The 25,345-nt window shown below is 42.5% G+C and overlaps 1 protein-coding gene across 1 annotated transcript in view; it reads right to left on the reverse strand.

The window, feature by feature from the left end:
* LOC126175815 (protein fem-1 homolog A) overlaps nt 1-25,345 on the reverse strand; it is a 69,406-nt gene that overhangs the window by 22,913 nt on the left and 21,148 nt on the right. The window contains exon 3 of the mRNA XM_049922805.1: nt 4,721-4,963. Coding sequence (XP_049778762.1) covers nt 4,721-4,963 — 243 coding nt within the window. The remainder of the gene's footprint in view (nt 1-4,720; nt 4,964-25,345) is intronic.

The raw sequence follows: 25,345 nt of genomic DNA on the forward strand, positions 1-25,345 counted from the left end.
TGGCAAATGATAGCACATAAAGAGGAGAATATTTGCTATATGGTTATCATGTGAAACTTCATTATCTACCATGTTATTTCACTAACTACCAATTTTTTCAATGAAATAATGTAATTTTTAAGGTCCATCGATAACAGGTGAAACAAGAAATGCTATGGGTTTTGGAACAAAATAAGTGAAGACATTATATGTTTATTTTTGTGCTGAGCAAATGCTTTTTCATAAGCTATTCACCTTACTTTTCCTCTCTTCATCACTGTTTCAGAATTCTCTGCACAACAGGTCAGTGAGATGACACTGTGTAAGCTCAACAGTGTTTTGGCAAAACAAGCAAATTTTAACATGACAACAAGAGAAATGTGTAGTTTTTACTCATAATTTGCCACTCATGATGCTTCTCTGAAGGTTACAAATGGCTAACAAGCCAGGAAGAAACAAATCGCTACTTTTGTTGCTTTTTCAATGGACTTCTTTTTAGATACTAACCACAGCAGAGGTGACAGATCTTTTTGAATGGTCATCATGTAAGTGTAGGTGTGAAAGGGCTCTACTAAATATTTACAAAAAATGTGAGCTTAGGCTTCAGTTTAGAACAGCACTTCCCTCCAGGGCTCAGCCTGTCCCCCCACTGCACCTGCCTGTAACCGCCCCTCCCCCCTCTCCCATTCTCCCCATGCATGACCTACCAACTGCATATCTACCAGCCACATTATTCTGCATACATTCTACTATAGTATGCAATTTTATTCAATTTAATGTATTCATTGTATTCAGACTGCAATTTATGCTCGTTTATACCATGTATATTTTAAACACTTATTGTATTATAAGTGGCTATGATCCTTTCCTAAGTGTCATCTCCTCTTTTTAAAAAAAATCTATTGGCTTTAGCAGTATTTGAGGTGGTCCGAAACCTGTTCTTTGTTTTTTTTTCCACCAAGTGTCATGATGTTTTTAGCCTTGAGAGTGGTTTGTTCATGTTAGGTTGTATAGCAGTTACTGTAATGTGCTATTTTATTCAATTTAATGTACTTGTTGTATTTGCGTTGTAATTAATGCTCATTTACACATCCTGTATTTTTTAAACACTTACGTATCCTAACTATGATCTTCATCCTTTGCACTTTAGCTTCCCCCTCCCTCTTGTCTTTCCTTATTTATAATTTTGTTATTTACTTTAATCACTAATTACATAGCTACGAGTGCCTCTTGCAAAGTCTACTTTTGATAAGGCTATACCTTTTCTAAAAGATCTGCGTGCTTACTCTCACAACATTGTGGGCATTCACAGTATGGTTTGGAATGTGTGTCCTATGTGGCTTGAGAGTAGCCTGTGCTTGATAATAGTTAAATCCCAGCCGCTATGTTTTATCATTTTTTCTTCCAAAAATAATTTTATGTATAATTATGGAAATTATTTAATGTAATGCAGAGCTTATTTTTATGCATGTCATTGTTTTGCACTCTTGAAAATAAGCATTACAGCTTACTTTCCTAGAGCCCTTAATCTTGATTCCCCCTTGCCATCTACAACGCCCCCCCCCCCACCTCCCCCTCCCCCACTCTTGGGTTCTTCCTGCCCCTCTCGAACCTGATCCACCCCATTTATCTACTCGGCTCTTAACCTACTGGTTTTCTCCACCCCCCCCCCCCCTTTCCCTTTCCCTTAGCCCCCCTCCCTATCCCCCTTCTGCCATACATGGGTCCATTCCTGGTTATCTGTACTGATTGCTCAGATGCTACTGCTTATGTAACTACAGTTTATTTAATTTAATTACTTCTGCATCTGATACTATTTTGTGTCTCTCTTTATGTATGGCATATACTGGCCCATTTTTATTTCAAAACATGTAAAAATGACTAGGCTTGTGGATATTTTTAATGTCATGTTTTTTGAATTTGTTTTTAAATATTTGTTTGCAATTTATGCTCATGTTTAGCATCTTTGCCACAATTGTGCTATGCAATGGCAATGCTATGTAGGCTACAATGCAGCAATGCTGAATTGTAATTCTATGAAGAAGTATTGATATTTTCATGCCTTATTCCACGTAAATCTTACCCTCTCCAGATCTGACCTTAGTATTAAATTGTATTTCATTTTTGTAGATAAGTTTTCTTATAAACCATGCATATGTGCCACATATGTAATCATTTTTATACTGTTACAGAAACAACCTTCCCTGAAAGAAAACAATCATGACCCGAAGAGGGCACCACCTCTTCTAGGTTTCCTAATAGCCTCTAACTTGACTACTATCATTCTTTAATGAAAATTAGTTGGGACAATACACATATGTACCCATTTTATTTACTGCTATTTTGGACAGACATTTTTCTTGGCAAACATTGGTATGTACTGACTGTGATATGCTATCCATTTATGCTTTGCACTTGTATTTACTGTAAACATATGTTTGTATGTATTGTAATTCTGACTTTTATACATAGGTTGGGTTGAAACTGGGTATATTCCGAAACCGGTCATCGAGAGTAACTCTGGCTGTCTTGCATCACTATTTACGATATGTTTTCCCACCATGATAAATACACTTAATCTTGCATTAGAGATCTCGACAAACATATGAAAATATGATGTATTCTTAAAATACTTCAACAACAAAAAAGTTTATCACACAGCAAAATTTTGGTATGTCATTAGAAAATGCATGTTTTTACACTGTTAGTATATCATCTTAATAATATATTGCTGTGATTAAAGTAACAGATTGATTTAATTTCCATAATTATAAAGTGAATAATCTGCCTGTTTGAGTGAGCTGACTGAAATGTAAAATTACACATGTATCCATGTGGGACGTGGCAACTGTGTTCCACACTTCCATGTGCTCCTGCCAAAGTGTAAATCCTAAAGTAATTTTGGACAGATGATAATGAGACCTTTAAATGTGTATATACATAATGAAAACATCTACTGAGCTACAAGAAACAAATGACTATTACTCACCACTAAAGCTCTCAGTGTCTCAAAAAGGTGTTAAAACATGTAGCCATAAAAGTCTTCCCAATAACAAAAAAATGTCTGACAGATAGAAAAGAATATTTTAAATATAAATGGAAAATGTTTCTTCTGTACAAATCATCTGTTTATACACAAATTTTTAATTAAAATCTATTATCAAGTGTAGTTTAGGAGACAAAGGTGTTTAATTTTGTTATTTAAATATGTTCCACAAGAAATACAAGCAATTTCAAAGACTAATATGTCCACTTTTATTACATTTAAGATACTGCACTATCTAGTAATCAGTGAGTGGCCAGCATACACCCATACATGTAAGCAATTCATGTATAAGTAGTCTGTAAATTCAAGACCTTCTCTGTATAGAGTGGTAAGGGACAGTTTATCAGAAATCAGAAATCTCTATCTCAAGTTTCAGTTTCTCACTAACAGCAACGTTGTCAGGATATATGCACGCAAATAGTGATAAGTGCCAAAAACATGGCTGCCAATAGTAGTAATGCATGCAATGTTACTAACAGAAAAAGGCTTTTTAGGTATGAATCCAAAGATGATTTGGTCAACTATGCCTCAGAAAAAAACTGTGACTACGTTTCTGAATGTAATTGCACTTCAAAAGTTCTTGAAAAATCAGCTAAGAAATTTGTGTAAGGACGTAAAAATATTGTGTCCTTTACCATAGTTTACACGAATTTATGTGACAAGGTGATGCTAGAAGTATTATGGACCATCCTCAAAATTGAAAACTCCTGGCAGATTAAAACTGCGAGACTCCGTCCGGCACACAGTTTTAATCTGCCAGGGAGTTTCATATCAGCGCACACTCTGCTGCAGAGTGAAAATCTCATCCTCAAAATTGTTTACACGCTGTAGTAAGGTGCTTGTTTCAATTAATTCTGTATTGTGCTTGTGCTGAATCATACATTAATTTCTGAGGTTATTATATTTTGTTAATGCAAAAATTGTTAATGTAAATCTTAGTATCAAAAACTAAAACAATATAAACCTTTTACATTTATATTTTTGAGAGGTTTCAGAGTAAAACTCTGTTAATTTACCCAGCAAGCAAATTTAGGGTAGAATTTACAATTTCAAAAGTATGCTGTTACTGCAGACACATTTGAAAACTGTGACTTACTGAATGAAAAAAATCCCATTGCTTGTACTTGAAATATCTTACTTAAAAGATTTTATTGAAACTTTTCTGCACAATTTCTCAAAAGAACAAACTTGTGCCTCACCACCGTATACATCTGAGGTTCTCAGTTGACCTTTTCTACACCATTTCTATAAAAAATTCAAATCAATAATCTACATAACATGGAACTAACTAATTGATAGTTTGTCTAATTTTTGTAGGCCTTTGCTCAGAAGGATTGAATTCTCGACTTTTATTACTGAGTTGGGTTTTAATGTTACTCAGTGATCGACAAAAAACAATGGGTGAGTTTTTAAGAGAAGCAGTAATCTACACAGAAATCCCTTAAGGGAAATAAAGGTTGATTCAAACAGAGACATAATTATCTGCACAATTCTGGAGCACCACATGTTACCAAAGGAAAATAATTAATCATTTTCATCTCATTAATATGAAAAAAACAAAGTACAAAGTATAAAGTAAATCTACAGTACTTACAGAGACCACATGAAATAAAAGCACAGACAACATTCATCTTCAAGAGGTTTTATTTCCCCAATAACACTTAGCTTTAGCAAGAGTGTGTAAAAACATCTTACCTGGTTGTCGTCTTGAAAATAGGAACTTTTTATTGTATTCAGCCTTGAAACACACAAGTGAAGCAATGTGTCACCAGTTGAAGCTGATCGGGGATTTGACTGAATTAATTCCTCCACCATATGAGCAACATGTTTGCGCTCGTCAGGTGAACGTGCAGTTTCCACAAGCAGATAAATCAGGTGAGTGATGCATTTTAGTATTCGGTCAAAACTTTCTTGTTGCCGTTTTTGAATTGGTCGCACCTAAAACAAATAAATGTCATGGTTCTCTTCAATTACTTGTAATGTTTTAGAAGTTGTTGGAAGATAGTATTTCAATAAGTGGATTCAGTTCCCATTTCATCATTTGGGGAATGGGTATAAAGAGAAAATAATCAAACCCAACTCACCGACAGGATGATGCAACGTGTATTCTGAAACTATTTTACAACTGACAGGTATAAAATTTGATAGTACAAATAGTATATTAATAACAATATGGATTACACAAGAAGACTGCACTTAAACAGTGTATTCCAAAATCAATGAAAATGTTTATTTTTCATAACTGCAAAACTCAAAGCTGGGTGAATGAACCTGTAGTAGCCTATGCTGACACTAACCTCTTTCTTTTCCTTCCAAATTGCTACATTTCCAGTCACCCTCTGTTAACTTACACTGGACAAAAACTGAATAGAGGAAAACACTAGTGCATTAAAAATTAATATGCATGTTTTACTTTTTCTGTCATCGCACAGTTATGCTGCTTTTGTCAGCAGCGTTACCACCACTATCATTGATTTTACACTCTATTTCCCTTTTTTGTAGGAGATCTGTTGTAGTCCAAATGATACTTCTTGGATAAAGAAACCACAAAGTCCATGATGGTGGATAAGATGTAGACCTGTAATTTAGCTATCGTAACATTGGCCACAAAAGCAATGAATTCATATTTGTAGCCATATTGGCATAGGTGAGCAATCTCACAAAAGAAAGCATGTTCCAAATCAGCATTAACAGATATACAAGCAGTAACAAATGAATCAAGAAACAAGTGACTGTGAGTGCATCAGCATGATGTGGCTCTCAAGCTCTCGTGATAGCCTGCAGGGTACGTGATCTTTGTTAGGCAGTTGCATCACTTAAGGCAGATAATCAACATGGAGGTTTGGTCATCTGGCCTCGACCACTCACACTCCAGAAGGATTTGAGCAGGCACGAGGGGGGAGGGGTTAACTAGTTATATGGAGCTCCAATGTTGGGCACATTACGGAACCCCTAGGGAAGACAGCATTTAGGGCTGGAAAGAATTCCAACGCACACACTGTGTATCTTCCAGGGGGTCTCATCTGAGATGTGGAAGAGGCCCTGTCTGCAGCTATCGATGTTGCACGGTACAGTAGCGTGCAAGCTGTTGCTCTTGGCGGCACCAATGATGCCTGTCACTTGGATTCTAAGGACATTCTCAGTTCCTATGGGTGTCTGGCAGAAGTGGTGAAGACTTGAGCCATCACTCACAGGTTTCAAGCACAGCTCACAATTTGTAGCCCTCCACCCAGCCATGATCAAGTTCTTTGGTTTGGAATCTAGCAGAGTGTCTCAACCACACACTCCATCAATTATGTGACGGTCATGGTTGCAGCACTGTAGGGTACAGATAGTAGGACTCTCTTTGATATGTCAGTAGTGCACTACATAAAGGAAGCAGATACTTTGGTAGTGGAGTTCTTCTGGAGTACGCAGGTTTTTTTTCTAAGGCTAGGCAGTAGTATGAGGTCCTCTGATGAACACTTGCCAGTCAATTTACAGAGAGCAATATCACATTGCATGTACAGAAGACACACTTCAATTGTCAGAATTTTAGTAGTAAATTAACAAAGTACTCATAACAAAGTTTTCAAGTTTACTGCCCTCAAGGAAGCTTCTCGTGCTTAAATTATTCTTGGCACCGAGAGCTGGTCTGAAACCCAAAGTAGAAAGCTCTGAGATATTTAGTGATTCATGGAATTTATATCAGAAACACAGATTACATGCCTTATGAGGGTGGGTGTTTATCGTAGTGAAGTTATATGGACACGCATAACAGGTCTAGGTAAAATCAAGTTAATTGTTGGATGTTTTTACCGATCACTAGGTTCCACTGTCACAGTCTTAAGAGCCATTCACCAGAAGTCTACTGCCAGTATTGCAGAAATACCCAGATCATGCCATATTGGTTGGAGGTGATTTTTTATCTACCAAGTATAGACTGGAAAATCTATGGATTCACTGCAGGTAGTATGAACAGACAGTCTTGTGAAGTATTTCTCAACATGTTTCCTGAAAACTGCCATGGACAACTAGTTACACAACCCACACACAAAGGAAATATTTTAGACCTCGTAACAACAATCATGCCTGACCTTACCAAAAGTATCTGTATAGAAACAGTGATTAGTGATATTGACATCATCATAGTGACAATGGTTACAAAACCATCAGGAAGGCCAGGAGTGTTTATGCTAGAAAAAGCAGATAAGCGGTTAGAATGAAATTTTCACTCTACAGCACAGTGTGTGCTGATATGAAACTTCCTGGCAGATTAAAACTGTGTGCCGGACCGAGACTCAAACTCAGGACCTTTGTCTTTCCCGGGTAAGTGCTCTACCAACTGAGCTACCCAAGCACAATTCACGCCCCATCCTCACAGCTTTAATTCCGCCAGTACCTCATCTCCTACCTTCCAAACTTCACAGAACCTTTCCTGCGAACCTTGCAGAACTAGCACTCCTGGAAGAAAGGATTTTGTGGAGACATGGCTTAGCCACAGCCTGGGGGATGTTTCTAGAATGAAATTTTCACTCTACAGCGGAGTGTGTGCTGATATGGAACTTCCTGGCAAATTACGAGACTGGTAGGGCACTTGCCCGCGAAAGGCAAAGGTCCCAAGTTCGAGTCTCGGTCCGGCACACAGTTTTAATCTGCCAGGAAGTTCCAGATAAGCGGTTGTTAGTATCCCACTGGGACAATGAATGGACATTGTTTAGCTCCAGTATGATGGATGTAGGGGGATTATGAGCAAAGTTTAAACTGATTGTAAATCAGACTCTGGAGACATATGTGCCAAGTAAGTAGATTAAAGATGGAAATGACCATCCATAGTTTAATAATCAGAGTCAGAAAATGTTGAGGAAACTGAAATTATTGCACTCTCCGTTCAAAAAAGAGAGAGTGCAAAAATGTTAAAAAGCAAGAGTTCATAGAAATTCGTGTGTCCATAAGAAGAGCAATGCACAAAGCATACAACAATTTCTACCATCATACCTTAGTGAAGATTTTACCAAGAACCTGAGAAAATTCTGATCATATGTAAAATCAATAAGAGGGTCGAAGATTTATATCCAGTCGTACTGTCGTTTGACTGTCATACAGACTCCGACAAGGAGGACACTGAAATTCACACCTGTGGTGCAGAGAAGCAACAGTAAGGGTTGAAAACAAATTAGTTGCCAGGTCCAGATGGAATCCCAATTTGGTTTACAGAGTGTACTCTGCAGCATTGGCTCCTTACTTAGCCTGCATTTACCATGAATATCTCGCCCTGTGAAAAGTCCCACATGAATGGAAAAAAGCACAGGTGACTCCTATGTATTAAGAAAAGTAAAAGAACTGACCCATATAACTATAGACCAATATCCTTAACATGGTTCAGCTGCAAAACTCTAACTCATTCTGAGCGCAAATATCATAAATTTCCTTGAGACAGAAGAGCTTTGGTCCACAAATAAGCATGGATTTTGAAAGCTTTGCTCATGTGAAACTCAGCCTGCAATTTTTCACATGATATTCTATAAACCATATATGGAGGCACATTCCATAGTCCTAGGTTTCCGGAAACCATTTGACATGGTGTCCCAAGGCAAATTGTTGATGAAGGTCTGAGCATACAGCTTATATTTCCAGATATGTGAGGGGTTCGAAGACTTTTTAAATAATGGAATCTAGTATGTGGTCCTCACTGGTGAGTGTTCATCAGAAACAAGGGTATCATCAGGAGTGCCCTAGGAAGGGTGATATAACCACTTTTATTCTCTAATTCATGAATGACCTGACAGACAGTGTGAGCAGTAATTTGTGGCTGTTGGCTGATAACTCTGAAGTGTACAGGAAGCTGTTGCTGTTGTGTGAGTGTTGGAATATACAGGATGACCTTGACAAGATTTCCAGTTGGTATGATGAATGACAGCTTCTTCTAAATGTAGAAAAATTTAAGTTATGTGGATGAATAGGAAATGCAGTCCTGTAACATTCAAATACAGCATTAATAGGGTGCTGCTTGACACATTTTCTTCAGTTACATATCTAGCTGTAAAAATGCAAAGTAATATAAATTGGAATGAGCATGTAGGTTGGTAGTAAGGAAGGCAAATGCTTCACTTCATTTTATTTGGAGAATTTTGGGAAAGTGTAGTTCATCCATAAAGGAGATGGTGTACAGAATGCAGTTGTAACCCTTTTTTCAGTACTATTCAAGTGTTTGGAGTCCCCTCCATGCCAGATTAAAGGAAGACATCAAAGCAATTCAAGAGGCTAGACTTTTTACTGGTAGGTTCAATCTGCATGCAAGTATCATGGAGATGCTTCATAAACTCAAATGGGAATCCCTGGAGGGAAAATGTGGCTCTTTCCATAAAACACTATTGTGCAAATTTAGAGAACTAGTATTTGAAGTACCGACTGCAGAACGATTGTACTGCCGCCGCAAACATACATTTTACATAAGGACCAAGAAGATACGATGTGAGAAATTAGGGCTCATACGGAGGCTTTTAGACAGTAGTTTTCCCCTTGCTCTATTTGCAAGTGGAACAGGACTCGAGGAAATGACTAACAGTTGTACAAGGTACCTTCTGCCAAACACAGTACGGTGGTTTGCCGGACTATGTATGCAGATGTAGATGCACATATATTGAGATGCATGTGTTGTTAAAATCAATGTTTCCCATAGATACATCTGGTAAGACACAGTGATGATTTCAGTGCCAATTTGATCTGCTAAAAGCAGCTCACAAGCTGAGAACAACAAATCTTTCTCCCTTTTTCTACAGTTGCTTATACTGATAAGCAACTTCTACAACATTAAGAATACAGTATATGTACCTGTTCACTTTACTCAAAATTATAATATCTCTCTCAGTTAAATGCAACAGCGACATATCAATTACCTCTGCATATTGCTGGATGGATGTTATAACCCATCAGCTTATGATAAACCTTAAATATTGTATGATAGACTGGAAAGCAATTTTACTTGCATAGATCACATTTAAATTTAACTTCTTGCAGTACACTATGGGAAATTCATTTTGTGAGAACCTCTGTTCACTAACACCAGCTGTTTAACTAAACAACTCTGCACTAAAGGTAGTGGTGTGAATTATAAAATGCGTAGTGGCAAAATAAACAAGTGACAGAAGGTTAAAATGGCTCTGAGCACTATGGGACTTAACTTCTGAGGTCATCAGTCCCCAGAACTTAGGACTACTTAAACCAAACTACCCAAAGGACATCACACACATCCGTGCCCGAGGCAGGATTCGAACCTGCGCGGTTCCAGACTGTAGCACCTAGAACTGCTCGGCCAGAAGCAGGAAACTGTTTTATTGTATTTTTCCCAATCATTAGGAATGCTTTGCTTCTCCACAAACCTATAGCACATCACTGCTAAAAGAGGAGCCAGATCTTTTGCATACTCTATGTAAAATCGTATTGGTATCACATCATATCCAGTGGTCTTTCCTCTGTTGAGGAATTTCAGTTGTTGTTCTATTCTGTGGTCACCTATTTCAACATCTGTCATTTTGACATTCATGCGATGATTTACAGGAGGAACCACAGTATGATCTTCTCAGAGAAAAAGTTTTGGAAGAAGATTTGTAGTATTTCAGATTTCTCTGTCACCATCTGTTTTGATACCATTATAGTCACAGAGTATCTGGACTGATGGCTTTGATTCAATTACTCATAAAACTTCTTAGGATTTCTGTCTAGTTAGTAGACAGACTTTTACTTTTGAATTCACCGAACATTTCATTCATGGCTCTGCTAAGGCTAATTTTGGCTTTGTTCAGCTCAGTTATCCACTAATTCATCCTGTTCAGTCTTAACCTTATATGTGGGCATATGACAGGCAGGGAAAGCATTAAAAATGGTGGGTTCATTGAAGGAAGTAAATAAATGTATGCTGCAAATGAATAGGCCAGACAATTTCAGTGCAGATAAATACGAAAACTTCCAACAAACACTTACGAAGAGGTTGGTTGGTTGGTTGGTTTGGGGGGGATTAAAGGGACCAGACTGCGACGGTCATCGGTCCCTTTTTCCAAAAAAAAGTAAAACCACCCAAAGAGAATAAAAAACGAACAACAGGAAAGACGTCAGACGACACAGGACAAGAAATACTCCTACAGAGATCAGATGAAACAAATTAAAATCACACAGAGTGTGACAGTGGTTGGCCGACCATAGAGATAAAAAGGAAAAGCCAACCACCGAGAACACATTAAAAACTCAGCGTAAAATCGTAGGCCAATGGCCAGAATCAACACAAAAGAACAGAACAAACACTCAGAGTAAATAATAAAAACCCCCTGCCCGAATAAAACGGAAAACTAAGTCAGCCATACCAGGGTCATCACATAAGAGGGCAGGGAGCGTATCAGGCAGCGCAAATGTCTGCCTGACCACAGCTAAAAGGGGGCACGCCAACAAAATGTGGGCCACTGTCAAAGCCGCCCCGCAGCGACATACAGGAGGGTCCTCCCGGCGCAGTAAATAACTGTGTGTCAGGTGGGAGTGGCCAATGCGGAGCCGACAAAGGACGACAGAGTCCCTGCGGTTGGCTCGCAGGGATGACCGCCACACAGTCGTCGTCTCCTTGATGGCACGGAGTTTATTGGGCATGATCCGATTGCGCCATTCAGCGTCCCAAAGCGCAAAAACTTTTCGGCGGAGGACTGCCCGCAAATCAGTCTCTGGGAGGCCAACGTCCAGAGACTGTTTACTCGTGGCCTCTTTCGCCAGGCGGTCAACATGTTCATTGCCCGGGATACCGACATGACCAGGGGTCCACACAAAGACCACAGAGCGGCCGCAACGCGCAAGAGTATGCAGGGACTCATGGATAGCCATCACCAGACGAGAACGAGGAAAACACTGGTCGAGAGCTCGTAAACCGCTCAGGGAATCGCTACAGATAACGAAGGACTCACCTGAGCAGGAGCGGATATACTCTAGGGCACGAAAGATGGCGACTAGCTCAGCAGTGTAAACGCTGCAGCCAGCCGCCAAGGACCGTTGTTCAGAATGGTCCCCTAGAGTTAGCGCATACCCGACACGACCAGCAACCATCGAACCGTCGGTGTAAACAATTCCAGAGCCCTGATACGTGGCCAGGATGGAATAAAAGCGGCGGCGGAAGGCCTCTGGAGGGACCGAGTCCTTCGAGCCCTGTGCCAAGTCGAGCCGAAGGCAAGGGCGAGGAACACACCACGGGGGTGTACGCAGAGGCGCCCGGAAAGGAGGTGGAACTGGGAAAAACCCAAGCCCGCAGAGAAGCTCCTTGATGCGTACGGCGATCGGACAACCCGACCGGGGCCGACGGTCTGGCAGATGGACGACTGACTGCGGGAACAGGACACGATAATTTGGATGCCCGGGCAAGCTAAAAACATGGGCAGCATAAGTGGCCAGCAAACGTTGGCGTCGGAACCGCAGTGGAGGTACACCTGCCTCCACTAGGACGCTGTCCACAGGGCTGGTGCGGAAAGCACCAGTGGCAAGGCGTATCCTGCTGTGGAGAATTGGGTCCAGCACCCGCAACGCAGATTGGGATGCTGAGCCATAAGCTAGGCACCCATAATCCAGGCGAGACTGGATTAACGCCTGGTAGAGCCGCAACAGGGTAGATCGGTCGGCACCCCAGCGGGTGTGGCTCAAACAACGCAGGGCGTTGAGATGCCGCCAACACACTTGTTTAAGCTGCCGGATATGAGGCAGCCAAGTCAACCGGGCATCAAAAAGGACACCCAAAAACCTGTGGGTCTCCACCACAGCAAGAAGTTCGTCGGCAAGATAAAGCCGCGGCTCAGGATGGACCGTTCGGCGCCGACAGAAATGCATAACGCGGGTCTTGGCAGCCGAAAACTGAAAACCACGCGCTACAGCCCAAGACTGCGCCTTGCGGATTGCGCCCTGTAGCTGACTTTCAGCTGCTGCAATGCTAATAGAACTATAGTAAAGACAGAAGTCGTCAGCATACAGGGAAGCGGAGACAGAATTTCCTACTGCCGCAGCGAGACCGTTTATTGCAATTAAAAACAGGCAGACACTGAGGACAGAGCCCTGGGGTACCCCGTTCTCCTGGACGAGGGAGGAACTATACGAGGCCGCGACTTGCACGCGGAAGGTACGATACGACAGAAAGTTTCTGATAAAGATCGGCAGAGGGCCCCGAAGACCCCATCCATGAAGCGTAGAAAGGATGTGATGACGCCATGTCGTATCGTACGCCTTCCGCATGTCGAAAAAGACAGCGACCAGGTGCTGACGGCGGGCAAAGGCTGTACGGATGGCCGACTCAAGGCTCACCAGATTGTCGGTGGCGGAGCGGCCTTTACGGAACCCACCCTGAGACGGAGCCAGAAGGCCCCGAGACTCCAGCACCCAATTTAAGTGCCGGCTCACCATCCGTTCAAGCAACTTGCAAAGAACGTTGGTGAGACTAATGGGACGGTAGCTGTCCACCTCCAGAGGGTTCGTTCCAGGTTTCAAAATGGGGATGACAATACTTTCCCGCCATTGCGACGGAAACTCACCCTCGACCCAGAGATGGTTGTAAAGGTCGAGGAGGCGTCGCTTGCAGTCCACTGAAAGGTGTTTCAGCATCTGACAGTGGATGCGATCTGGCCCGGGAGCGGTATCAGGGCAAGCGGCAAGGGCACTCTGAAATTCCCACTCACTGAATGGAGCGTTGTAGGGTTCAGAAGCGTTGGTGCGAAAAAAAAGGCTCCGACGTTCCATCCGCTCTTTAATGGAGCAGAAGGCCTGGGGGTAATTCGCAGAAGCGGAACTCATAGCAAAATGCTCTGCTAAGCGGTTTGCAATGACGTCGGAGTCACTACAAACTGCTCCATTCAGTGAGAGCGCAGGAACGCTGGCAGGGGTCCGATAGCCGAAGACCCGTCGAATCTTGGCCCAGACCTGCGATGGAGTGACATGGAGTCCAATGGTGGACACATACCGCTCCCAGCACTCCTTCTTGCCTTGGCGGATAAGGAGGCGGGCCCGCGCACGCAGCCGTTTGAAGGCGATAAGGTGGTCCATGGAGGGATGTCGCTTGTGACGCTGGAGCGCCCGCCGGCGATCTTTAATCGCTTCAGCGATCTCAGGCGACCACCAAGGCACAGCCCTCCGCCGAGGGGACCCAGAAGAACGGGGAATGGCAGACTCGGCGGCAGTGACGATGCCAGCGGTGACCGATGTAACCACCGCATCAATGGCATCAGTTGAGAGAGGCTCAATAGCGGCAGTGGAGGAGAACAAGTCCCAGTCAGCCTTATTCATAGCCCATCTGCGAGGGCGCCCAGAAGAGTGACGCTGTGGTAGTGACAGAAAAATCGGAAAGTGGTCACTACCACACAGGTCGTCATGCACACTCCAGTGGACAGATGGGAAGAGGCTAGGGCTACAGATTGAAAGGTCAATGGCGGAGTAGGTGCCATGCGCCACACTGAAGTGTGTGGAGGCACCATCATTCAAAATCGAGAGATCGAGTTGCGACAATAAATGCTCAACGGTGGCGCCTCGACCTGTTGCCACTGACCCACCCCACAGAGGGTTATGGGCGTTAAAGTCGCCCAGTAATAAGAAAGGTGGCGGCAATTGGGCTATCAGCGCAGCCAGGACATGCTGTGCGACATCACCCTCCGGTGGAAGGTAAATACTGCAGACGGTAAGAGCCTGCGGCGTCCACACCCTAACAGCGACAACCTCTAAAGCTGTTTGTAGAGGGACAGACTCGCTGTGAAGAGAGTTAAGGACATAGATGCAGACGCCACCAGACACCCTTTCATAAGCTGCTCGGTTCTTATAATAACCCCGATAGCCACGGAGGGCGGGGGTGCGCATTGCTGGAAACCAAGTTTCCTGCAGAGCAATGCAGAGGAAAGGGTGAAGGCTGATAAGTTGGCGGAGCTCAGCTAGATGGTGGAAGAAACCGCTGCAGTTCCACTGGAGGATGGTTTTGTCCATGGCTGAGAAAGGCGTGCCGGGACTGGGACGGCAGATTACGCCGCTGGGTCACCTGCTGCCTCCGATTGAGCAACCGTGCTAGTGCTATTGCTATTCACGGCGTCTGAGGGACCGGCGAGATCGAGGTCCTCAGCGGACGCCAGAATCTCCACCTCGTCCTCAGACGCAAAGCTAGAAGGTAGCGATGGGGTGGCTACCACCGCGCGTTCCTTGGGCTTAGAGCTGCTCTTCTTTGATTTCTCACGCTGCTCCTTGGGTTTAACTGGCTGGGAGGGCTTCACCGATTCAGTCTCCGGGACTGAGGAGGATCGGGAAGCCCTTCGACCTGCAGATTGTGGGCACTTACGCCACTGGCTATCGTCAGCCTTCCCGCCGGTGGAAACCTGGGAAGGGAGGGACCCAAGGGACCCCTTGCGAGCGTGAGAAGCCGAAGAAGTTGGACACTTCTCCGGCTTAGAAGCGGGGACCGACGTCCCCGATGGGGGGGATGGTGTTGCTCCTGAGGTAGGTGGCACAGGAGCAACCCGGTGGGTAGAGCCCCCCACTGGCAAGGGGGCAGGAGGCGTTGTACCACTCGTCGATCCGGCCGGAAGGCGCGAAACTGATGGGGCTAGCACAGGTGTTGTAGCAGCGGCGTAGGAAGTTGTCATTCGCACTGGATGTAATCGGTTGTATTTCCGTTTGGCCTCAGTATAAGTCAGTCGGTCCACGGTCTTATATTCCATGATTTTGCGCTCTTTCTGGAATATTCTGCAGTCTGGCGAGCAAGGTAAATGGTGCTCCCCGCAGTTGACGCAGATGGGAGGCGGGGCACATGGAGTATCGGGATGAGATGGGTGTCCGCAATCTCGACATGTGAGGCTGGAAGTGCAGCGGGAAGACATATGGCCGAACTTCCAGCACTTGAAGCACCGCATCGGGGGAGGGATATAGGGCTTGACGTCACATCGGTAGACCATCACCTTGACCTTTTCCGGTAACGTATCACCCTCGAAGGCCAAGATGAAGGCACCGGTAGCAACCTGATTGTCCCTCGGACCCCGATGAACGCGCCGGACGAAATGAACACCTCTACGTTCTAAGTTGGCGCGCAGCTCGTCATCAGACTGCAAAAGGAGGTCCCTATGGAAAATAACACCCTGGACCATATTTAAACTCTTATGTGGAGTAATAGTAACGTTAACATCCCCCAACTTGTCACAAGCAAGTAACCTGCGTGACTGGGCGGAGGATGCCGTTTGTATCAGTACTGAGCCAGAGCGCATTTTAGACAAGCCCTCCACCTCCCCAAACTTGTCCTCTAAATGCTCGACGAAGAACTGAGGCTTTGTGGAGAGGAAAGACTCCCCATCAGCTCTCGTGCAAACTAAGAATCGGGGCGAATAACTGTTACCTCCATCCTGGGACTTACGCTCTTCCCACGGCGTGGCCAGGGAGGGGAACGTTTTCGGATCGTACTTCTGAGCATTAAATTGAGCCCGAGAACGCTTAGAGACTGCTGGCGGCTGGCCGCCAGCGAGAGATGATGTACCACGCTTCATTGCGGGTCATCCGCCCTGATGCCACCTACTCCGACCAAGGGCCCTCCCCACGGGCGCCACCCAGCCACAGCAAAGGCCACCTGGCAGGATGGCCGTTGCCGGGAGTCCTGATACCCCAGGAGGATAGGCATCTACTCCTTGGCATACGTGGGGAGTTAACGGCGCAGGCATCAGTAGAGCGATCCCTGTGTTGTCAGGGGGCTACAACCAAGAGGGTACATGGCGGCCCCACCACAACGGACTGGCTACCGTGCTGGATCTTAGGTGCAAAACTATCCAAGGTCGTCGTCGCAGTTAAAAGAAACACTGCAGAGGGCAGCGTGGTAATCGCACCCAGGGACGTATCCCCGCCCTAAAGATCGAAAACGAGCGGGACACCATTGCAACGACGTGAAAGCCGGCTAAAGGTCTAATTGCACGACGGATACAGTGCACCATGTAAGGCGCCCTTCCCCAATTGGCTCGCTCTTCGGAATAATTTAGAAAGATGGAGGTCAAACCCGAGAGGGGACCATCACATAAGGCCAAAACATGTGAGACTCCTTTTAGTCGCCTCTTACGACAGGCAGGAATACCGCGGGCCTATTCTAGCCCCCGAACCCGCAGGGGGGGGGGACTTACGAAGAATAGATGGGTATGGCATCTAATTCCAAATCCACATCTTCCTGAATTGAGAATCACAAATTTATTTATGGAAATGTAGCATGCTGCAGGTGTAGAGTGAGCCATAGTGCCACTTCAATCGTTACTATCGGGACAGTTTTTGCCTTTATGTAACACTTCTGATACGAATGATTTGAAAACTAGTCACCATCAAGAAATAAAAAAGGATAGTGTTAGAAGTGAGTAAAGGTCTTAAACAATGTGTCATTTTCACATGCACTTTCTCCACTGTAAACTACCCTTTAGAATGAATTGACTCACCAGTATAATTTAGTAATATGTTCTGCAGATTTTCATTTTTTTCTGCAATATTAGGTGTACAATGTACCTTAATTTACAAAAGATATGAAGACACCTGTGACCATGTGAATGAAAGCAAAGTCCTGAGCAGCATGAGTGGGATCGCAGCCACTGGATCTCAACAGCTCGAACACAACACACATTAGACTAAGAGTATTTACACATTGCTCTTTGGCAATCATTGTGGGTGTGGTCAAAACTTTACTCACATATCCATTCAGATCACTTATGGTGGTAATTATGCTGAGCCTGTGATTTAAAGTAATCCAGGCAAATAATAGCATTGACAGAGCAGATAATGGTGAATTAGAATCAGGGGATTCTGATGACACATGGAGAGAATGATGTGATTTACAAGTTGTTTGCATGTGTGTCCTATGATGATGCTGTGCACTAAATTTACCTTCTGCCAATGTTGACTCAGCGAATAGGAACCAAGCAGAAAGTTGTTGTGGCATATTTTATAATATGCATTTTGTGCTGTACATTTTGCTCTATAGATATGGATCCTTCACATACTTTAGCTGTTGCCAGAACTTCCTTAAGAAAGGAATCTAAGAAAGGAATCTACGTTTCAATGCTGCAGCTCTTATCTCTCAATCCAGAGTGTGTTGAACAGGAATGTTGCACATCATAAGCCTGCATTTGCAAATCATCCTGTCACTGTTGTAGGCATCCAACATACCACTTGCAAAATGAATCCAGCACCTTTCGGTGGAGTGATGCTGTTCTGAAATTTCTTTACAGACTAAAACTGTACTCCGAAGCAGGACTTGAAGACAGAACTTGTCTTTTGTGATGCCCTTACTGACTAAGCTATTTTCTTTCCTTGAGGAGTGCTAGTCCAGCAAGGCAGGCATGAGAGCTTCTGGAAGTTTTGAAAATAAGAGACATACTGCTGGAACTGAAACCGCAGCTGTGGGGTACAAGTGTTTCCAGGGTAGCTGAACTGATAAGAACACTACCAACTTTTAGTGCACCGATTTGGATGGACAGTGTTCTTACTTCTATGCTTAAGCAAACTCAGATAAGCCCCATTTGTGTGAATAGTTTTTGTAATCAGTTTAGAAGTTTCTGACAAGGTGTTTCAGCAATGTTTCCCCTGAACCAGTGTCTGATGGTGCAGCGCACTTCACCTGATAGAGCTGATGGTTGTTAGTGACGAGAACATTGTTCCACCACTGTTAAAATTCTATGAATTTATTGTAATAGAATTTTATACAAAAAAACATTCTAAAATTTTGACTTCCAAACTGTACAGATGTTAACATTTATGAGTGTATGTTCTTTTATGATAAACAAAACACTTAGTTCATTGTGTCAGAATTCTGTTGTTACTGAAGCCTTTATTTGACTAAGGTAGTGAAGAATTATTTTTCTGAACACTGACTTTGCTAAAGTGTTTGCAGCAACTTCAAGTTGAAATATAATATTTAGATGTATCGTGAAACAGAGGCCTACTAAAATTGCTTAAGATATTTCTTATAATTAAACTGTGTTTTCTGAAAATTTTCATACTATGCGGTTCAAAAAGTTGAAGCAGATTGATTTTTTCCATGAATTTGATTCTGGGGCTGTGTTTATGGAAAGTGCCTTAATAACAGTGATTTCATTAATTTCAGAAAGGAAACAAATGGTGGTTCAGAATTTTTGAAAATGCTCTGTGATAAATAACTGACAAGCTTAATCCAAATATTCAGAAGGAATATATTATGAAAGAAGACATCTTCTTAACATCATAATCAAGCATTCAACAGGGTGGGGTACCTCACACTTCATCTATATCTGAGACATCTATACTCTGCAAACAACTGTGAAGTGCACACCAGAGAGTACATCCCATCATACCAGTTATTAAGGTTTCTTCTCATTCCATTCACATGTGGAGCATGTGAAGAATGACCATTTAAATGCCTCTGTGCGTGCTGTAGTTAATCTAATCTTGTCCTCACAATCCCTTTGTGAGCAAACCGTATGGGTTGTTGTATATTCCCACAGTTTTCATTTAAAGCTGGTTCTTGAAATTTTGTAAATAGGCTTTCTAAAGACAGTTTACATCTATTTTCAAGAATTTGCCAGTTCACTTTCTTCAGCATCTCTGAGGCCCTATCCCATGAGTCAAACAAACCTGTGACCATTCATGCTGCCCTTCCTGTATATGTTCCATAACCCTTGTTAGTTGTATATGATACAGGTCCCACACATTTGAGAAATATTCTAAAATGTGTCGCATGAGTTATTTGTAAGCAATCTCTTTTACAGACTGCCTGCATTTCCCCAGTATTCTACCACCTGCTTCACCCACGACTGGGACTATGTGATCATTTCATTTCCCTACAAAGTGTTACACCCAGCTATTTGCACAAGTTGACTGGTCCAACTGGGGCTCATTGATATTATAGTCACAGGATACTACGTTTTTTTCATTTCATGAAATGCACAATTTTACATTTCTGAATGTTTAAAGCAAATTGCCAATCTTTGCACCATTTTGAAATCTTATCAAGATCTGACTAAAAATTTATGTGGCTTCTTTCACACAATAACTCATCACAGGTAACTGCATCAGGTGCAAAAAGTCTAAAGTTACTATTAATATTGTCTGCAAAGTCGGTAATATAAAGCATAAACAGCAAGGGTACCATTTCTTCTACATCTGATGACAACTCTCCATCCAAGGCAATGTGTTTCGTCCTCCATACCAAAAAGTCCTCAATCCAGTCACAAATTTCACTTCATATCATGTATGATCATATTATCAAAAGTGCAGATGTGGTACTGAGTCAAATGTTCTTCAGATTTTTTTGCAATCTCATGTTGGTTGGCATGGAGTGGGCCATTTTGTTCAAGATATCTCATTATGTTTGAACTCAGGACATGTTCTCCATGATTCTACAAAAAATTGATGTCAGGGATAGAGGGCACTAGTTTTGGTGATCACTTCTACAACCCTGCTTGTAAACAAATATGACCTGTGCTTTTTTCCAATTACTGAGTATGGTAATTTGTTTGATGGATTTGCGATAGATTATATTTAAAAAGAGGGGCTAATTCAGCTGTAAATTCAGTATGGAATCTGATAGATTCCACTGGGCTCTGGAACTTTGTTCAGTTTTAACAATTTCAGCCGTTTCTCAACGCCACTGACACTAATATGTACTTCACTCATCTTTTCAAAGGTATGAGGATTAAACTGGGACTGTTTACCTGGGATTTCCCTTGTAAAGAAGCATTTGAAAATGAAGATAAACATTTCTGCTTCTGCTTTTCTACCCTTACAGGTAGTTAGAATGGGATTTTTCTTTTTTTTTTTAGATATTTTATCTCATTATAAAATTTGCAATTTTTCGCTAAAAACAAAGATGACATAATTTACCAAACGAAAGCACTCGCATGTTGATAGACACACAAACAAACACACAAAATTCAAGTTTCGCAACCAACGGTTGCTTCATCAGCAAAGAGGGAAGGAGAGGGAAAGACGAAAGGATGTGGGTTTTAAGGGAGAGGGTAAGGAGTCATTCCAATCCCGGGAGCGGAAAGACTTACCTTAGGGGGGAAAAAAGGACAGGTATACACTCGCGCACACACACACACACACACACACACACACACATATCCATCTGCACATATACAGACACAAGCAGACATGGATATGTGTGTGTGAGCGCGCGAGTGTATACCTGCGCACACACACACACACACACACACACACACATATCCATCTGCACATATACAGACACAAGCAGACATGGATATGTGTGTGTGAGCGCGCGAGTGTATACCTGTCCTTTTTTCCCCCTAAGGTAAGTCTTTCCGCTCCCGGGATTGGAATGACTCCTTACCCTCTCCCTTAAAACCCACATCCTTCCATCTTTCCCTCTCCTTCCCTCTTTCCTGATGAAGCAACTGTGGGTTGCGAAAGCTTGAATTTTGTGTGTGTGTTTGTGTCTCTATCAACATACCAACGCTTTCGTTTGGTAAGTTACATCATCTTTGTTTTTAGATATATTTTTCCCACGTGGAATAGGAAGTATTTTATTTTATCTTTTTTAAATATAATCTATACCAGTTGAAAATTTTAACATTTTTGAGTGCATTACTTCACTATCTAATAAAATATGTATTTTTATATAGAAGAATGTCGATTGCTATGTTATAAAGGTTAAATTATGTGTTTGTATTGGTAGCTGTCAACACATTGTATGTCGAAGTGCTGACGTTTTCTGAGGAAAAGTTAGGAATAGATTGGTAAATCTCTCAAAAAGTAAAGTATGACACCAAAACGAAGTGTTTTTAAGAAACGTGGGTTTCACGGTGATAGATTTTTGAATAAAGGGAAACATTGTGTTCAACAGACAATGCAATACAGGCAAACTCGTCAGTATCTAGAGAAACACCCATTAGCGCTTCGAAGATTAAAATAAAACATTGTGATACATAGTTTTCTCAAAATGAAAGTGATGTAAATCATACGTTAGGTTATATTCTGATAGGTTTACACATTCTAACTTTTTTTTTTTCCAACAAGAGTGTTAAGTGAATGAGTGTGTTGTAAAATATGTGGAGGGCCAGTTAGTTTACATGAAGACAGTAAGGTATCAAATGGACTAACCAGGAAACTTATCATTAATTGTGCCAGTTGTAAATATACTCATTCATTTTGGAATTCCGATAAGTGTAAAGATAATTATTTTGAAGTAAATATTAGGTAGGTTTATGGATTGAGAGCTATTGGCAAAGGACACACTGCAGTAGAAACAATGTGTGCCATGATGAATACGACACGCCCGCCTTGTAAAATCAACAAGTATGCAGGATTTATTGGAGCTGCTGTGGAATCTGTTGCATGTGAGTCAATAAAGAGTGGTGCAAATGAAGCTGTTGAAATAAATGATGGTATAACTGACATACCAGTAGCTTTTGATGACACTAGGCAGAAGCACAGCTATAGTTCTAAGAAATCTGTTGCTACGGTGACCAGTGTGGATACTGGAAAGGTAACAGATTTCCAGATTTTAACCAAAGATTGTTATAAGAGTAAATCAAGGAATGAAGAAGGGCATATCTGTGACAGAAATTATGAAGAAACAAGTGGTGGTATGGAGGCCTCTGCAGTTACTGAAATTTTTAGTTGATCTGTGAATGAAAGGGGAGTGTGTTACACTAAGTTCTTAGGTAATGGAGACTCAAAAGCATATGACAGTGTAGTAGCCGCTCAGCCTTATGGTGAGAAGATTATCACAAAATTGGAATGTATTGGTCATGTCCAGAAAAGGATGGGTGCCAGGTTGCCAGGTTGAGGAAGTTGAAACAAAGTTTGATAGACAAGAAACTTTCTGATGGTAAAATCATAAGAGGCAGGCTGACAGACGAAATGATTGATGAACTACAGCAGTCTTATGGGATGACCATTAGAAATAATACTGAGAATTTGTTGAAAATTAAGCAGGCAGTATGGGCTACCTTCTTCCACAGACTGTCAACTGATGAAAAACCAGTACACCACCTTTGCCCTCCTGGACATTATTCACGATGCAATTACTGCAATACCCTGTATTCAAACAGTTCATACAGCCATAAACATTCCACCCCAGCAGCAGCCATAGATATCATAAAACCTATTTACAGAGACCTGGCAAATCCTGAATTACTGAACAAGTGTCTGTATGGTCAGATTCAAAATACCAATGAGTCATTCAATAATCTTATACGGACTCCCTTACCAAAAAATGTTTTTGTTGGAATGAAGACACTAAAGTGGGGGGTCAGTGATGCTGTTATTGCTTTTAATGATGGCAACATTGGTAGGGTGAAAGTGCTACAGCATATGTGAATTAATTCTAGAGCAAACTGCATCAGAGAACTTTAACAGATGGACAAGGTTCTCATTGATAAAGCAGAGTATTCAGCACAGTTGGCCACTAAGGAGTCCAGAAAGAAGAAAAAACTTGGAAAAAGATCAAGAGGAGTATATACAGTATGGTGCAGGGTGCTTCTGAGTGGCTAAAAATAAAAAATTAAGCATATATTAAGTGAGTTACAGTCTTTTGAAACTTTAGAAGTCGTTTCTGAAAGTTTACATTTTCTGTTGCATTTTTCCCCAAGTCTCAGAAACCAGTTCAAGTAGAAGATTAAAATTTTCAGGGAGTAATAACATACATATCCTGAGTCTACTGAACTAAAAGAAGAACATAACGTTATGTATAATTAAAATTGTTTAGGATAACATACAAAAAAGTACACAAAATTTTAATCATGTAGTTAAGAAATTGTATTTCTGAAAACAGTGGCTGAAATGCAATTATTGTAATTCAGTAGACTCGGAACATACAGTTTAATGTCCTGTAAGATGATGATGATGATGTTTGGTTTGTGGGGCGCTCAACTGCGTGGTTATCAGTGCCCGTACATTTTCCCAACCTTTGCTCAGTCCAATTTCGCCACTTTCCTGGATGATGATGAAATGATGAGGACAACACAAACACCCAGTCATCTCGAGGCAGGTGAAAATCCCTGACCCCGCCGGGAATCGAACCCGGGACCCCGTGCTCGGGAAGCGAGAACGCTACCGCAAGACCACGAGCGGCAATGTCCTGTAAAAGTTTCATGTCAATGGCTACAGTGGTTCCTGAAATACAGGGATTTTTTTTTTTTTTTTTATGGAGGGGTGTTAGGGCACAAAACATCTAAGGTCATAAGCGGCCAGTGTAGAACCATAGAATGCTGGGACCATGCGGGTAAAAAAAACGTTTTGAGGTCCAATACAGAAAGGAATAAAAAACAAATCTAAAACATCAAGATGTTAAAGATGAGTATCTCTCTTAGTGTCGACAAGACGGGCGGCAGCCCGACCCTGAGACATAAGTGGCTAAAATAGGGGCATAGGATCAGGAAATGTCTGACTGTTAATGGCTGTCTACAAAAAGGACAGCTGGGTGCAGGGTTACCATTCAACAATTGGCGGTGATTAAAGCAACAATGCCCTATTCGCAACCGAGCTAACATTACTTCCTCATGGCGAGAGGGCCGGGAGGAAGTCGACCAGGCTGTTGGGAGAGGTTTGACTTCTCTGAATTTGTTCCTATGATGGGAGCACCAATGGTTATGCCAAAGTGACATGATATGCTGATAGAGAAAAGTACAAATATCTTGCGAGGGAACAGAGTAAGAGGCGGGCTAACAGAGATGGACTGCAGCCTTGGCTGCAGCATCAGCAGCGTCATTCCCAGGCACACCAACATGGCCAGGAACCCACATGAACATCACTTGGGCTCCCCCATCCGGGAACAAATGGAGGCAGTCCTGGATCTGTCGAACAAAGGGGTGGACTGGGTCTGGATCATCCAGACTCTGAAGGGCACTGAGGGAGTCAGAGCGTATCACACAGCATGTGAGCTGGTGCCTCCGGATGTAGTGAACAGCCTGACAGAGGGCAAAAAGCTCTGCAGTAAAAACTGTGCACTGGTCGGCAAGCCAGTATTGAAACTTATCATCCCTGACGACAAAAGCACAGCCAACAAAGTGGGCGGGCTTGGAACCATCAGTGTACAAAAATATGCTATCGGCAAGTTGTGAGCAAAGTTCAAGAAACTTGCAGTGTTAGGTCAGCTCGGGAGTCGACTCCTTCGGGAACGAGCTGAGGTCAAAATGAACCTGTGCCTGAAGCCAATATGGTGAAGGGCTCTCACCCATTCAGAAAGTGGCAGGAAGTGAGAACTGCAGCTGCTGAAGCACATGACGAAAGTGGGCGCCAAGAGGTCACAGAGAAGAAACGTACATCTCCTATTGGCGGTGAAGAATGCCATCAAAAAAAGGGCCAAAGGTTGGGTGGCTTGGCATGGAAGAGAGC

This window comes from Schistocerca cancellata, chromosome 3 (genome assembly GCF_023864275.1).
Source record: "Schistocerca cancellata isolate TAMUIC-IGC-003103 chromosome 3, iqSchCanc2.1, whole genome shotgun sequence".
NCBI classification, from domain to species: Eukaryota; Metazoa; Arthropoda; class Insecta; order Orthoptera; family Acrididae; genus Schistocerca; species Schistocerca cancellata.